Genomic DNA, 13,590 nt, shown 5'->3' on the forward strand with positions numbered 1-13,590 from the left:
AGCTTTTGACTGGTGCTGTACATTAACATGTCCACGTCTCTGCTGAGCAGGGCTAGCGAGTTCAAACTTGTCCTCCACCCACTCAATGTATCTGCAGCAAAGAAAAGTTTAGTATCAGAACTGTCAGTTGGCCTTTACAATTGCAGCTGTGGTAGGAATCTGGATTGCATGTGTTAGTGCTGTTTTTGAACATTTCTTAGCTCTATTTAACTTTTTGGCACAACCCAAATTAGTTATATGGATCAATGACTTATTGAAATCAAGTCTAAAAGCAGTAGATCTTTTCCATTTATGCTTCCCACACCAGCGTCTAACAGCTTTTGGTTGTCGAATGAGGTTTCACAGCAGTTTAGATGGTACAATGATTTTATAGTTACTGTATGTCTTAAAATGCATCACATGCTGGTCTAAAAAGCATCTTACAAATATATCACTGCACTTCATGCAAGGAAAGACAAACACCCCTCAACTTTGACAGCTGTTTTATTTAGTCACTCAAGCATTGTACAAAGCCTTTGAACGCCATCTAGTGGATCAGTGCTGTAGGATGACATTTTACAACCAGTCTGACAGCACCCAGACCGGAATAGCATTTCTACAATACATTGAAAAATGCTACAAAATATACAGTCGAGACCAAACAAAATTGTCAAGACAGATCTTTATTCCATCTTTCATTGGAAACATTAAATAACTTTTCAGGATGACAGATAATTGTGGCATGTGACATTCTTACAAATCAAGTGCTCCTACGCAACCCTGCATTTCTTTCCTTTTCTCCCTCCTTCCCTCAGTTATAGATGAACTTATGCGAGATCCTTAGCCATCTGTGCAGCCTTCTCAACCACCTCCTCAATGGGTCCGACCATGTAGAAAGCCTGCTCGGGCAGGGCATCGTACTCACCTGGAGGGAAAGAATGACCATACACTTAGCTCAAAACAAGCAGAAATTCACACCGGCAACACCAAGGAAATTCATCAGTATAAAGGTAGACGGACAGAAATGACGTTGCCACGAGCAGCACTGCAGATATTGCGATAAGCAAGACTAAGCATTATTCGATTCAGTTACATTGGAGACACATCACCAAAACAGCGAAGTTTAACCTGTTAGGGCTAGGGGGCAGTATTGACACGGCCGGAAAAAAAACGTACCCGATTTAATCTGGTTACTACTCCTGCCCAGTAACTAGAATATGCATATAATTATTGGCTTTGGATAGAAAACACCCTAAAGTTTCTAAAACTGTTTGAATGGTGTCTGTGTATAACAGAACTCAAATGGCAGGCCAAAACCTGAGAAGATTCCATGCAGGAAGTGGCCTGTCTGACAAGTTGTTTCATCTTGGCTCTTTTTATTGAAGACTGAGGATCTTTGCTCTAACGTGACACTTCCTACGGCTCCCATAGGCTCTCAGAGCCTGGGAAAAAGCTGAACGATAGAGGCAGCCTCTGGCTGAAACACATTATCGCTTTTGGCAAGTGGCCGATCAGAGTACTATGGGCTTAGGCGCGTGCCCGAGTCGACCGAATGCTTTATTTTCTTTAGTCTGTTTACCTAAACGCAGATTCCCGGTCGGAATATTATGGCTTTTTTATGAGAAAAATTGCATAAAAATTGATTTTAAACAGCGGTTGACATGCTTTGAAGTACGGTAATGGAATATTTAGAATTTTTTTGTCACGAATTGCGCCATGCTCGTCACCCTTATTTACCCTTTCGGATAGTGTCTTGAACGCACAAACAAAACGCCGCTGTTTGGATATAACTATGGATTATTTTGAACCAAACCAACATTTGTTATTGAAGTAGAAGTCCTGGGAGTGCATTCTGACGAAGACAGCAAAGGTAATAACATTTTTCTTATAGTAAATCTGACTTTGGTGAATGCCAAACTTGCTGGGTGTCTAAATAGCTAGCCCTGTGATGCCGGGCTATCTACTGAGAATATTGCAAAATGTGCTTTCACCGAAAAGCTATTTTAAAATCAGACATATTGAGTGCATAGAGGAGTTCTGTATCTATAATTCTTAAAATAATTATGCTTTTTGTGAACGTTTATCGTGAGTAATTTAGTAAATTCACCGGCAGTGTTCGGTGGGAATGCACGTCACATGCTAATGTAAAAAGCTGTTTTTTGATACAAATATGAACTTGAGTGAACAAAACATGCATGTATTGTATAACAATGTCCTAGGGTTGTCATCTGATGAAGATCAAAGGTTAGTGCGCATTTAGCTGTGGTTTGGGTTTATGTGACATTATATGCTAGCTTGAAAAATGGGTGTCTGATTATTTCTGGCTGGGTACTCTGCTGACAATCTAAATGTTTTGCTTTCGTTGTAAAGCCTTTTTGAAATCGGACAGTGTGGTTAGATTAACGAGAGTCTTGTCTTTAAAATGGTGTAAAATAGTCATGTTTGAAAAATTGAAGTTTATGCATTTGAGGTTTTTGAATAACGCACCACGGGATTACACTGGCTGTTACGTAGGTGGGACGATTTGGTGCCACCTACCCTAGAGAGGTTCAAACCTGTTGGGGATAGGGGGCAGTATTGAGAATTTTGAAAAAAATATGTGCCCATTTTTAACTGCCTCCTACACCAACTCAGAAGCTAGGATATGCATATTAACAGATTTGGATAGAAAACACTGAATTTTCTAAAACTGTTTGAATGGTGTCTGTAAGTATAACAGAACTCATATGGCAGTCAAAACCCTGAGACAAATTCTGACAGGAAGTGGATACCTGATGTGTTGAATGACTTTTAAGCCTATGCCATTGAAACACAGGGACGTATTAATCATTGAGCACTTCCTACGCCATCCACTAGATGTCACCAGTCTTTACAAAGTGGTTTGAGTCTGAAAACTGACTGAACAAGAGACTTGGAACGTTGGTCATAAGCGGATGGCCGATACGACTCTGGCACGCGAGTGCATGTTTGGGTACTCTCGTTCCAATACGTTTTAAAAGAGAATGCAATCGTCCGCCTTGAATATTATTGAAGTTCTGATTGAAAAAGGACCTAATGATTTATGCTATACAACGTTTGAACGAACGTAAATATTTTTTTTCCTTTGATGAAGACAAGTCCGGCGGGCGTCTTTCATGTTTTTGAGTAGCCTACAGGACGCGCTAACACGGAGCTTTTTGGACATAAATTATGAGCTTTTTCAAACAAAACTACATTTGTTATGGACCTGGGATTCCTGGAAGTGCCTTCTAATGAAGATAAATGGTAAAGGATTATTTACATAGTATTTTTGATTTTAGCTCTCCCCAACATGGCGCTTAGTCTATCGCGTAGCCTATTTTTCTGGGCGCAGTACTCAGATTATTGCAAAGTGTGATTTCCCAGTAAAGTTATTTTTAAATCTGGCAATGCGGTTGCATTCAAGAGATGTTAATCTATAATTCTTTGAATGACAATATAATATTTTCGAATAGTAATTATTTAATTTGTTTTGCTGATTGACTGGCGGTATTGGAGGGAAAATATTTCCTCAACATCAATGCCATAGTAAAACGCTGTTTTTGGATATAAATATGAACTTGATAGAACAAAAAATGCATGTATTGTCTAACAATGTCCTAGGAGTGTCATCTGATGAAGATTGTCAAAGGTTAGTGCATAATTTTAGCTGGTTCTCTGCTTTTGGTGACGCCTGTCTTTGCATTGACAAAACATTACACAGCTATTTTCAATGTACTGTCCTAACATAATCTAACTTTATGCTTCCGCCGTAAAGCCTTTTTGAAATCGGACAACGTGGTTAGATTAAGGAGATGTTTATTTTTCAAAGGGTGTAAGATAGTTGTATGTTTGAGAAATTTGAATTATGACATTTAATTGTTTTCAAATTAGCGCCCTTGATATTTCACCTGCTGTTGATAGGATGTACCAGGGGTGGGATGCTTGCGTCCCACGTTCCCAGACAGGTTAACCTCATGCTTCTAATGCTCTTAGTAGTTGCAGAAATTGACCCACTAAGCGGTTTACTTTGCGTATCTACGTCATATCACAGTGCATCTTTAAACCAAATCACAAGTACTACGTACCATTTAGAATGCTCTGGAAGCCACTGATGGTCTCCTTGAGTGGCACCAGCTTGCCAGCGTGACCAGTGAAGACTTCTGCCACCTGGAAGGGCTGGGACAAGAAACGCTGGATCTTGCGGGCACGAGACACAATCAGCTTGTCCTCCTCAGACAACTCATCCATACCCAGGATTGCAATGATATCCTGCAGGGACTTATAGTCCTGAGGGGAGAGTTGTAGGCATAATGTTAAGGGCAAGGTCGGTCATTCATTATTAGAAGCTGTGTACTGCCGCGTTCCATATCTGTAGATTGTGAGGTGTGTAACACTTACTTTTAAGCATTTTACGCCACCGTTATTGCTCTCTGCATGCATGCTACGTGTTGCTTGTCCTATGTTGCTCTGCATGTGCTCATTGTCATGGGAATGTTGGGCATCTCCGGCGCGGCCCACGCTTGGATTGCGTCCTACCTGACAGGTCGCTCCTACCAGGTGGCGTGGCGAGAATCTGTCTCCGCACCATGCGCTCTCACCACTGGTGTCCCCCAGGGCTCTGTTCTAGGCCCTCTCCTATTCTCGCTATACACCAAGTCACTTGGCTCTGTCATATCCTCACATGGTCTCTCCTATCATTGCTATGCAGACGACACACAATTAATCTTCTCCTTTCCCCCTTCTGATAACCAGGCGGCGAATCGCATCTGTGCATGTCTGTCAGACATATCAGTGTGGACGACGGATCACCAGGTCAAGCTGAACCTCGGCAAGACGGCGCTGCTCTTCCTCCCGGGGAAGGACTGCCCGTTCCATGATCTCACAATCACGGTTGACAACTCCCTTGTGCCCTCCTCCCAGAGTGCTAAGAGCCTTGGCGTGACCCTGGACAACACCCTGTCGTTCTCCACCAACATCAAGGCGGTGACCCGATCCTGTAGGTTCATGCTCTACAACATTCGCAGAGTACGACCCTGCCTCACAGGAAGCGGCGCAAGGCCCTAATCCAGGCACTTGTCATCTCCCGTCTGGATTACTGCAACTCGCTGTTGGCTGGGCTCCCTGCCTGTGCCATTAAACCCCTACAACTCATCCAGAACGCCGCAGCCCGTCTGGTGTTCAACCTTCCCAAGTTCTCTCACGTCACCCCGCTCCTCCGCTCTCTCCACTGGCTTCCAGTTGAAGCTCGCATCCGCTACAAGACCATGGTGATTGCCTACGGAGCTGTGAAGGGAACGGCACCTCCATACCTTCAGGCTCTGATCAGGCCCTACACCCAAACAAGGGCACTGCGTTCATCCACCTCTGGCCTGCTCGCCTCCCTACCTCTGCGGAAGCACAGTTCCCGCTCAGCCCAGTCAAAACTGTTCGCTGCTCTGGCACCCCAATGGTGGAACATGCTCCCTCACGACGCCAGGACAGCGGAGTCAATCACCACCTTCCGGAGACACCTGAAACCCCACCTCTTTAAGGAATACCTAGGACAGGATAAAGTAATCCTTCTAACCCCCCCCAAAAGATTTAGATGCACTATTGTAAAGTGGTTGTTCCACTGGATATCATAAGGTGAATGCACCAATTTGTAAGTCGCTCTGGTTAAGAGCGTCTGCTAAATGACTTAAATGTAAATGTATGTAAATGGAATGGTTTAATAACCTGCCAGTGTGTGCATCTGAAAATTTGCCAGGTGGCTAAATCCAGCACTTCTACTGAAACAGAACATGCACTGTCCCTGTTAAACAAACAAAACTTAAAGGTTGGGGTGACTGACACCAGGGGGGGGGGGGCTTTAAGACACTAACCTGGAGGATCTTCTGCACACCACGAGCAACGTCATAGTGCTCAGCGCCGACAATGTTGGGGTCCATGATACGGGAGGTGGAATCCAGGGGATCAACAGCAGGGTAGATTCCCAGCTCAGCGATGGCACGGGACAGCACAGTGGTGGCGTCCAAGTGAGCGAAGGTGGTGGCAGGGGCGGGATCAGTCAAATCATCAGCTGGCACATAGATGGCCTTAGAGAAGACAGGTTGTTACAGTCACGTAGCATTTCAGTCTTGAAGCCATGTCAGACTATTGGTACTACAGACTGCCATGTTTGCATGGCCCTCCAACAGGCCTATGCTGCTTGAACTCCAGCTTACCTGCACAGAGGTGATGGAACCCTTCTTGGTGGTGGTGATTCTCTCCTGCATGGTACCCATGTCAGTGGCAAGGGTAGGCTGGTAACCCACAGCGGAGGGGATTCGACCCAGCAGGGCAGACACCTCGGAGCCAGCCTGGGTGAAGCGGAAGATGTTGTCGATGAAGAGCAGCACATCCTGACCCTCCTGGTCACGGAAATACTCCGCCACGGTCAGACCAGTCAGAGCCACACGGGCACGGGCGCCTGGGGGCTCGTTCATTTGTCCGTACACCAGCGCTACCTAGTGGTTTGGAGGAGAGGGCACCGTTAAAGAATATATCTAGGTCAACCCATAATAAAAACTGACGTGTCGCACACACACACCGACAAGTCATTGCACAAAATAGTATGCAGCATCATCTGGATATGTATACAACATTCACCTTTGCTACCATCTGTCAAGCAGTTTATGCACACATTCTATATATCCAGCATATGTACCACACCAAACGCACTGCAACTATCTCTGCAAGGCAAACATAGCATTTCAATGGAAATGAATGCAATTCTGACGTGAACGTCAAGTCAAGTGGGTAATGTGGTCAACTTTCCAGACTGGTGATATGCTACAATATATAACTTTTTGGGAAACCTGACTTTGGATTTATACAACCAGGAAATGTCAGAGCGATTCCTGTATATTGCACCTTACATTTTGACATTCAACTGGGGGATTTTTCCCTGTGACAACTTTAAATACCATCAATCTGTATAAGACTCCTTAGAGGCACCTGCTTATGACTGTCAAATGTAACCAGTTGGTCACCTTGGAGGTGTCGTCCTTCAGGTTGATGACACCTGACTCAATCATCTCATGGTACAAGTCATTTCCCTCACGGGTACGCTCTCCCACTCCGGCAAACACAGAGTAACCACCATGGGCCTTGGCCACGTTGTTAATCAGCTCCATGATCAACACAGTCTTGCCCACACCAGCACCACCAAACAGACCTAAAGAAAGGGAAGCAACTTAGTCATTAAACTTGAATTAGCTAATTGCAGAAAAGTGTAACAATGAGGATGTTGGTTGTCCCACGTACCAATTTTGCCTCCCTTGGCATAGGGAGCCAGCAGATCTACCACCTTGATGCCAGTTACCAGGATCTCCTGCTCCACACTCATGTCAGTGAACTCTGGGGCCTCGGCATGGATGGCTGCGGTCCTAATTTTTGTAAAATGTATAATCAGAGCCAACACTTCACTTTGAACAAGCAATTTCCAATTGTGTATCATTCATAGTCTCAAGACGATTCTAGTAGTCATGCATTAAAAATAATTGAATATGGATGTAAATATTGTGATTGCCATATCTAACTATGAATTGGCTGATAGAGAAAGTGCTTACTGCTTAGTGGAGATGGGTCCCCTCTCGTCAATGGGCTCTCCAATGACGTTCATGATTCTGCCCAGGGTCTCGGGACCAACTGGGATTCTGATGGGATCGCCAGTGTCTACAACCTTCTGTCCACGGACAAGACCTTCTGTACCATCCATGGCAATGGTACGCACAGTATTCTCACCTGAAAGTCAACATAACAAATTTCATCCGAATAAGCTGTTATTGATTATGCAATGTTGGTACAATGCCTTTGCAGACAATGGCTGTGTTTACACAAGTAGACAAATTCTGATCTCTGCCCAATTATTGGCAAAAAAGACAATTCTATACAAGTTAGGCTGCCTCTAAATGCAGGTCAAATGACTTACCAAGATGTTGTGCCACCTCCAGCACCAGCCTGGACTCACGACCAGCAACTTCCAGGGCATTGAGGATGGGTGGGAGGCCCTCATCAAACTGGACGTCAACGACGGCACCGATGACCGCTACGATCCTTCCATGGGCGAAGGCAGCAGCAGCAGCAGGTGCAGAGTAGTCTCTACCTGTAAAAGTGCATTGACCCAAAACCGTATGACTGAGTGAAATATCAATAATACGCGATGTCTGCTGACCCTTGCCAAGATATCCTACACAACGTAAAGGGTTGGAAATGTAATATCACCTGTGTAGCTAGCCATGTGCACAAGAGCAAACCCCAGACCTGCCAACCCTGTCCAACTTTTTAGAGTACCAGACACGTGCAGCAAATTGGAGATTCAACTCGCATGCATACAACACACCAAATTGGGGTTCTTTCCTGAGTGACTGCACCAAATGAAGCCTAAAAATGTTGGAATTTTTGACAGCATTCCATTTACACATGGTGAAAGTCACTAACAACATTAACTAGAAAGAACACAAAGGGCCTTCATTCTCAGAGTTTGTTTAATTAAACAAATAAGTTGCGTTTTGGTACAAAAGTCTTATCCACGATAAAAAACATTCACTGATATAAGAATAAATGTCTGAAGCAGAGCATCAAATAAACATGTTATCCATAATAACACAGAGTGCAAACTACCTACACAAAGCTTAAGTAGGCTACCACAAAGGGAATCGGAACGCTGTTCGCTAGAAGAGGCCAGTGTTGTAGCCTATGTAAAGGTGCCTATTGTATTTCTTTGCCGCACATACATCATTTCGAAATTGAGAAAAACTCAAATCTAGTGCAAAGGTATTATAGAAGCCTCTATAGCTAATAACGGACTCTCATTCTTCATCGCGCAGTTTTCCAAACTCCCGACTCCATTTAATGCTAAGATAAAAAAGTATAATCAAAAATAAATATAAGTAATGCTTTTTGTGACGTGGATCATAATTAGTTATTCTATTTGGTTGCGTGATCCTCGTAATATTACGTGGAAAATACAACTAATGGGACGCAGAATTAAATGTTTCTCACACTTCCACAAATGAGACCAGTTATTTTTCGTATTTGCATTTAATTTCTTTCACTAACAAATGCAAGTGAACTGCTGGCACCACAGAGCCCACTGAATGTCCATCTTATGATCGCTAACGTTAGCTTGATACAATTAGTGTTTACCTTTCCACAACACAAGGAGTCGAAAGGGGATTTGTCCATGTGTTTACGTACAGCTGACAGTTGGCAAACTCAGCATCACAACAAACAGGAGGGGCTACTTCGAATAATGATGTATTACTCGCCATGTCCGTTGACACGAACTCCGTACATGTCTGTTGCAGCTCGAGAATCGGGACGTTAGATTTACTCAGTGGATTTTTTTAATGAAAATGCAAATAAAATTCAGGCCCTATTCATTTCTGCGTACTTTTAACTCGGATGTCGTGCCCGACAGAATTGCGTAGTTGGTACGCAAAAAGGGTGCAAGTTGGGAGGTCGGAAACGCCGAAGCAAACTCAATGTCAAGTATTTTCGGCCATGTTGTGCAGGAGAATTGCTACAGCTCAGCAATTCAAGTAATCAGCTAGCTAGTTAACAAATTCTTAAAAAACGAATACCTTCGAAGACCGATACATGTCAAGGCAACCGAGTTACTAAGGTGACATTGGTATTTTTGTAACTTGGCCTAATAAGTTAGCCCTAGCTAGTTGTCAGATGGCTAGCAAACTACTGTAACGTCACATTAACCAGACGTGTGAATAAGTGAAACTGCTAGTTAGTTAAAGCAAAATATTTTGAAGTTCATTTCTACTCGTTCTAAGCTAGTTGCCTACTCCGAAATAACATCGACAGTGATTCAATTAGTAATTGAATGACACTTAGCTGGCTAACTAGCCACAGTATGGACTCACTAGCGCGAGCCTCCAAACCTCATGTCATACAAAGGTCATTTCAATTTACACAAGAATCATGTCACTCAGCTATATGTACTTACGTCACATATTAATATAACAATTAAATCGAATGCATGGCGTAAGTTCAACATTAAATTAGTACACGAAATTATGGATGGTAAAAAATGTGAGGCCTGCTACACAGAAGACAGCGTTTAGCTTTGGGCTAAAGTTAACTAGCAGTTAGCCTAATACCAGTTCTGCTCCAAACGGTTCGCTACCCCTGTAACATGCAATATGCTTGCAAAACTTACGTCCAAGGACAGATGGAGAGCCAACAAGGGCCTTCAGGGGCTGGACCCCAGGCTTAAGTGCCTGGAGAGCCCCGGTGCAGCAGCGTCCCACAGCTCCTAACATTGTCAAAATGGCTGAAGGTGGAAAAGAGACGAAATGACTTGTGCCTTTATAATGAATGACCGCGGAGCTGAACTGAGCGTGCGCGCAACTTCAGGGCCAAACTGAGCAGGCGCACTTCGTGATTTATTTTACATTGATTGCTACTTCCACATATTACTGTCATACTACAACACTTGTAATTGTCTTCGCAACATTACAAATCACGTATCATGTCAATTCAGCAAGAATAATCATGTATAATGTTCTAACAACCTAGATAACATTCAAACTCAAGGTCACTATAGGTTTGTGTGTGTGTGTGCGTGCGTGTGTGTGTGTGTGTGTGTGTGTGTATAATGCAGTAAGTAATGCAGTAAGTAAGTGAATACTCATCTCCCCAAAACACAGCAACACACAAACATACATTGCCTTTGGAAAGTATTCAGACCCCTTAACTTTTTCCACATTTTGTTGCGTTATAGCCTTATTCTAAAATGGATTAAAAAAAATTACATCTTCAGCAATCTACACACAATACCCAATAAAGACAAAGTGAAAAACAGGTTTTTAGAAATTTTTGCAAATTTATTACAAATAACAGAAATATCTTATTTACATAAGTATTCAGACCCTTTGCTATGAGACTCGAAAATTGAGCTCAGGTGCATCCTATTTCCATTGATCATCCTTTAAATGTTTCTACAACTTGATTGGAGTCCACCTGTGGTAAATTCAATTGATTGGACATTAAAAAGGCACACACTTGTCTATATAAGGTCCCACAGTTGACAGAGCATGTCAGAGCAAAAACCAAGCCATGAGGTTGAAGGAATTGTCCGTAGTGCACCGAGACATGATTGTGTCGAGGCACATTTCTGGGGAAGGGTACCAAACTTTTCCTTGAGCTGGCCGCCCGGCAAAACTGAGCAATCGGTGGGAGAAGGGGCTTGGTCAGGGAGGTGACCAAAAACCTGATGGTCACTCTGACAGAGCTCTAGAGTTCCTCTGTGGAGATGGGAGAACCTTCCAGAAGGACAACCATCTCTGCAGCACTCCATCAATAAGGGCTTTATGGTAGAGTGGCCAGACAGAAGCCACTCCAAAGTAAAAGGCATATGACAGCTCACTTGGAGTTTGCCAAAAGGCACCTAAAGACTCTCAGACCATGAGAAACAAGATTCTCTGGTCTGATGAAACCAAGATTCAACTCTTTAGCCTGAATTTCAAGTGTCATGCCTGGAGAAAACCTGGCACCATCTCTACGGGGAAGCATGGTGGCAGCATCATGCTGTGGGGGTGTTCTTCAGCGGCAGGGACTGGGAGACTAATCAGGATCGAAGCAAAGATGAACGGAACAAAGTACAGAGATCCTTGATGAAAACCTTGTCCAGAGCGGTCAGGACCTCAGACTGGGGCGAAGGTTCTCCTTCCAACACTTTACTGAGTAAAGGGTCTGAATACTTATGTAAATGTGATTTCAGTTTTTAATTTTTTATAAATGAGCAAAAGTTTCTAAACTTGTTTTTGCTTTGTCATTATAGGGTATTGTGTGTAGATTGAGGGGGGGGGGGGGGAGAAACAATTTAAGCAATTTTAAAATAAGGCTGTAACCTAACAAAATGTGGATAAAGTCATGGGGTCTGAATACTTTCCGAAGGCATTGTACACAGCTCCACACCCAGACTGTGTTTAGAACACTATGTACAGTGTGCACAAGCTCGATTTCAGCACATACACTGTCTTTCCACTAGAGTGTGGGGCTGCACTATACATTTTGGTGCTTCCACTCTATCCTCATACTCTCTTTTTTGTTGCAACATGTGGAATTAAGTGTGGTCATGAATGCTACCAACCAGTGTTAGAATCCCAGTAATGTAATATATGGAATATCCTATGTTATGGGAACTGAAGTAAGCTACATGCCAACTGTGAAGGAGAGCCTTCACTATGGACAATTTATTTTAATATATGGATTAAAGGTATTTATTGCAGTTTTTAAACTGTAAATTATTGTGTTGCAATGTTATTTATTTTCTGTTTCGATTCATAATTAATTTGATCCATAACCTGCACTTTCTATCATCTCCAAACTTTTCCTGTTGTATTGCATTGCTCATTGTATTGCCTAATTTGTGGGAGTGGCTAATCGGCACAGGAGCCTGCAATGTTTAATCGGGGCCTGTGTTTTCTTGAAAAGGTGTGTTTCCTGACTGTGTGGAAGAGCCATTGATTTTAGCCACCAGCCATGTGCGTTTACTTTAAGTCTGCAGTTTTTAAAATAAGTACTTTTATAACTATTTATTTCTCAGTTCTTCTTTTAAGCCTTTTAGATAAGGTATCAGCCAGCTTGTCACACCAACTTCCAAATAAAGATTCTCCTGTCCTTAACTATGAAAATGGATGAATGTTACTGAAGTACTGTGGTAATAATTTCCATGCCCCTGTCTCCTCAGGCTTTGTCTACACATGAGTCAGGGCTTTTCAACATTCTTAAGATGGTTTTGTCTGGTTAAGAAAGACATACACACTCTATACCTCAGTTCATCGGGGCATGGGCTCTATAAGAAATGGAATGCATTCCACAGGGACGCTGGCCCATGTTGACTCCAATGCTTCCCACAGTTGTGCCAAATTGGCTGGGTGTCCTTTGGGTGGTGGACCATTCTTGATACACACGGGAAACTGTTGGGTGTGAAAAGCCCAGCAGAGTTGCAGTTCTTGACACAAACCAGTGCACCTGGCACCTACTACCATACCCCGTTCAAAGGCACTTAATTGTTTGTCTTGCCCTTTCATGGCATATCTACACAGTCCATGTCTTAATTGTCTCAAGGCTTAAAAATACTTATTTAACCAGTCTCCTCCACTTCATCTACACTGATTGAAGTGGATTTAACAAGTGACATCAATAAGGGATCATAGCTTTCACCTAGATTCACCTGGTCAGTCTATTTAATTGAAAGAGCAGGTGTTCATAATGTTTTATACACTCAGCGTAAATTATTTTCAGTGGCCTTGTGTTTTCTATGGAACTTTCTATCTGGTATTTGGCATATCTGGTATCTATAAACGGATAACTAACCGTTTGTAACCCTTTATAAATCATTTTCAGTATACCTGAAAGTGTTACTGAAATATGCACTGGTACATTCGAAGCGTAGTTTCATAAGTACATATAGGATCAGAAGCCAGACACTGGACTAGACTGGATGCTACAACATTCCCTGCCAACCACAATTTAGGTTTTCATGTTTGCCACTCCTCTCTGGAAATCCTTTACCGGCTGTTTCATGCTCTTCTTCACACCAATGTTCGAGACGCTTTCAGTCGACAC

General features: G+C 43.0%; 1 protein-coding gene across 1 annotated transcript; it reads right to left on the reverse strand.

Annotated features, from left to right (window-relative positions):
• Nucleotides 1-467: 467 nt before the first annotated feature.
• LOC106574550 (ATP synthase subunit beta, mitochondrial) lies at nucleotides 468-10,383 on the reverse strand. The gene is made up of 9 exons (XM_014150514.2): nucleotides 10,175-10,383; nucleotides 7,931-8,104; nucleotides 7,569-7,743; nucleotides 7,264-7,385; nucleotides 6,990-7,174; nucleotides 6,183-6,464; nucleotides 5,841-6,053; nucleotides 4,065-4,266; nucleotides 468-904 (listed from the first exon to the last, which is right to left on the reverse strand). The coding sequence occupies exons 1-9, from the start codon at nucleotides 10,275-10,277 to the stop codon at nucleotides 807-809; spliced, it is 1,554 nt and encodes a 517-aa protein (XP_014005989.1). The 5' UTR covers nucleotides 10,278-10,383; the 3' UTR covers nucleotides 468-806.
• Nucleotides 10,384-13,590: the final 3,207 nt, after the last annotated feature.

Source organism: Salmo salar, chromosome ssa16 (genome assembly GCF_905237065.1).
Source record: "Salmo salar chromosome ssa16, Ssal_v3.1, whole genome shotgun sequence".
NCBI classification, from domain to species: domain Eukaryota; kingdom Metazoa; phylum Chordata; class Actinopteri; order Salmoniformes; family Salmonidae; genus Salmo; species Salmo salar.